Source organism: Oculina patagonica, chromosome 1 (assembly GCF_052425735.1).
Source record: "Oculina patagonica isolate OP01 chromosome 1, crgOcupat, whole genome shotgun sequence".
Lineage (NCBI taxonomy): Eukaryota > Metazoa > Cnidaria > Anthozoa > Scleractinia > Oculinidae > Oculina > Oculina patagonica.
In genome coordinates, this window is record NC_135758.1 from 12,089,422 (window position 1) to 12,091,974 (window position 2,553).

At 36.5% G+C, this 2,553-nt stretch overlaps 1 protein-coding gene across 1 annotated transcript; it reads right to left on the minus strand.

The window, feature by feature from the left end:
* Positions 1–608: 608 nt before the first annotated feature.
* LOC144657068 (uncharacterized) lies at positions 609–2,553 on the minus strand. The gene is made up of 3 exons (XM_078517365.1): positions 2,401–2,553; positions 1,153–1,315; positions 609–762 (listed from the first exon to the last, which is right to left on the minus strand). The coding sequence occupies exons 1-3, from the start codon at positions 2,471–2,473 to the stop codon at positions 624–626; spliced, it is 375 nt and encodes a 124-aa protein (XP_078373491.1). The 5' UTR covers positions 2,474–2,553; the 3' UTR covers positions 609–623.

Here is a 2,553-nt window from a genome sequence, read left to right on the forward strand (position 1 = left end):
ATGATGATGATGACAAAAATGATGATGATGATGATGATGATGATGATGATGATACTAATAATTTAAAAGTGATAATTTATGAGCCGAGAAGTGAAAGTGAATGAAACTGATAATAAAATTTACCTTAATTTGGGCCTCTTAAACTTAAACATCGAAATTTGAGAGCCCTTAACGCACACGCATGAGCCTGCTAATAGGCTTCCTCTTCGGTAACAACACAAGCGCGCCGAGCGATGCGAACCTGTGAGGAGAGAGCCTGAGCTAAGCATATCGGCCATCGCTTGGAAGATGTGTCACACTTTCAAATATAAAACTTTTTGAGCTTAGTTACACTTGCGTAAAAACGATCTCGAATTTCGTTGTCTAAGTATTGTTGTTTAAGTCGCCGTTCGCGTAAAATAAAAAATCTGGCTGCACTTACAGTAAATGTTTTAGAAATAATTCCACTAGACCTAAGTTCTGACCAAGTTAAGAAGTTTTTTTTGTTTTTTTTTTCAAATTTCACACCTCTAGTAGCCTGCAAACACAGACGTATTTTCGGCTGTCGGGAAATACGTCTGTGTTGGCAGGCTACACGTCACGGAGATATTTTCGGAATCCCACTCTAGTCTCATAGAAAGGAATCAATTTTTATCACAACTTACCGCCCTGTTTGGGATCACGATACTTGTTTTAGCATTAAATCTACCTCCATTCGAAGGGCATCGTTGCAAGGTAAGCATTCCCTTCAGCTGATTGCAATTCAAGTTCCGTTGGCTCAGGCTAAACGGAAAAAGCAAAATAACGTGCTATTAACATATAATTTGCCAATGAGCGCGCGAAAATTTATGCAGTTATTGTAAAGCTCGGTATCAAAGGCTAGTTAAACGATCAAGAGGATATTGAAATTGTTAATTGCATTTAATTGACTATCCTGTTGTTTTTATATGAGCTTTACTTGTTTTAAAATCGATAAATTGTGACTTTAAATTTTGCAGTAACATGTTTGTTACCCAAATATACTTTCTTCAAAATTTTTCATGCAAAAAAATTTTTTCTATTAAGGTAATCTTTTTCGGACAATATTTTTGTCAGACATTTTTATCACTGAAACATTTCATTGTTTAAGTATAAGTAAAAAAGTTTGAACTCGGCTGAAGCTGTAAAACTTACCGCGTAAAACGGCGAGATCCTGGTGTCTGCACGAAGACCTCAAGTCTGAAGTTCGCTGCGGGTAATCTCCCATCAAACCTGGCCCTCAACGTAACTCTTTGATTTCGTCTGAACGTCGCAGAGCGTGAGGGGGCGATTAGGCTTCTGAACTTTACAGACCCACCTATAAGAGAAGACAAATGATTTGAAACTTAGAATCGCAAAGCTTCGTTATGGATGGTGTAGCATCTTGAAAAAATTCAATGCCAGTTGTTTCAAGTTTTTAGTTCGTCATACATGTTTTAAACTCTTTTCGCAGACTGATGACGCTCGTTTTTTCTTTATCAGGTAATAAAATAATTGTTATTTGATGCCTAAGAACGAGTTTTGAAAAAATAGAGAGAAAGTAGAGAGGGGCATCGTAGTTTCCGGTATTGCTAAGTAAAACTGGCAATCGGTAATTGATCCGTAAAACTGGTAAGTCAAAACTGATGCGTTTCATTTTCCATCGTCACCAAATTCCTCCATGATGGCTTCCCTAATGATTTTTTGTTTATATCTGGCGGAGTACTTTTCTACAAAATAAAGCAATTGTTGCTCGAGATTCTATGTTAAGGTATAATTCTTAGTTTAACACTTTGTCGCACTAAAAGAATACAGTACGCTTTTGACATTGGTAATGAGCAAACCGTTCAAAACATCGGCCGTTTTAAACAATTCGGGCTGAATTGAGTTGAACTTTTGGGTTACTGCAAGAAGAAACAGTTTTGCTATCCGAACACGTTGAAAACTGATAAAAAACAAGCAACTTGATTCTTGATAAGCATCGCCGTTGTTGTCATTGACATCACTAAAATACAGAACTCGGATAAAGGCTTCTTTGTCTTTAGTTTTATATACAGTTATGCTTAACAGATTTTTGAACAGCTCAAATTTATATTTGTGTCGTAGGAAACCAAAAATAATGGTCCATTTGTATTAGCAATTGCTATTTTAGAGCACTAAAACTGTTTAAAAGCGCGTTTGGCTGCGGATGGCTATGATGGAAATGGATTGCAATTTGAAAACGTTAGCCAACGTTTTCAAGTTGTTTCCGCGCGCCTTCAAAAAAAGTCGATAATTAAAACCGAAGTTTAATTTTTACTCCCAAATAAAGGTTATATCTTCCGTCTTTTAGACTAAAAAAATGCGAAATCCTGGTGACATAGTCCCTTTAATATATAAAAATATTGCATTGAAGAAGGAAAGAAAAAAGCTCTTAATACTTACCACAGTTTTCCACATCCAAGGCATCGACTGCAAAAGCGAGAATCACGACAGCAAAGATAAATTTGAAGGCCATGATAGCTTTGTTGCTAAAAAACAAAGTTGAACGATTTGCTGCAGGTAGGCAGCTATTTAACCTTTCCGTGCGATGATTTA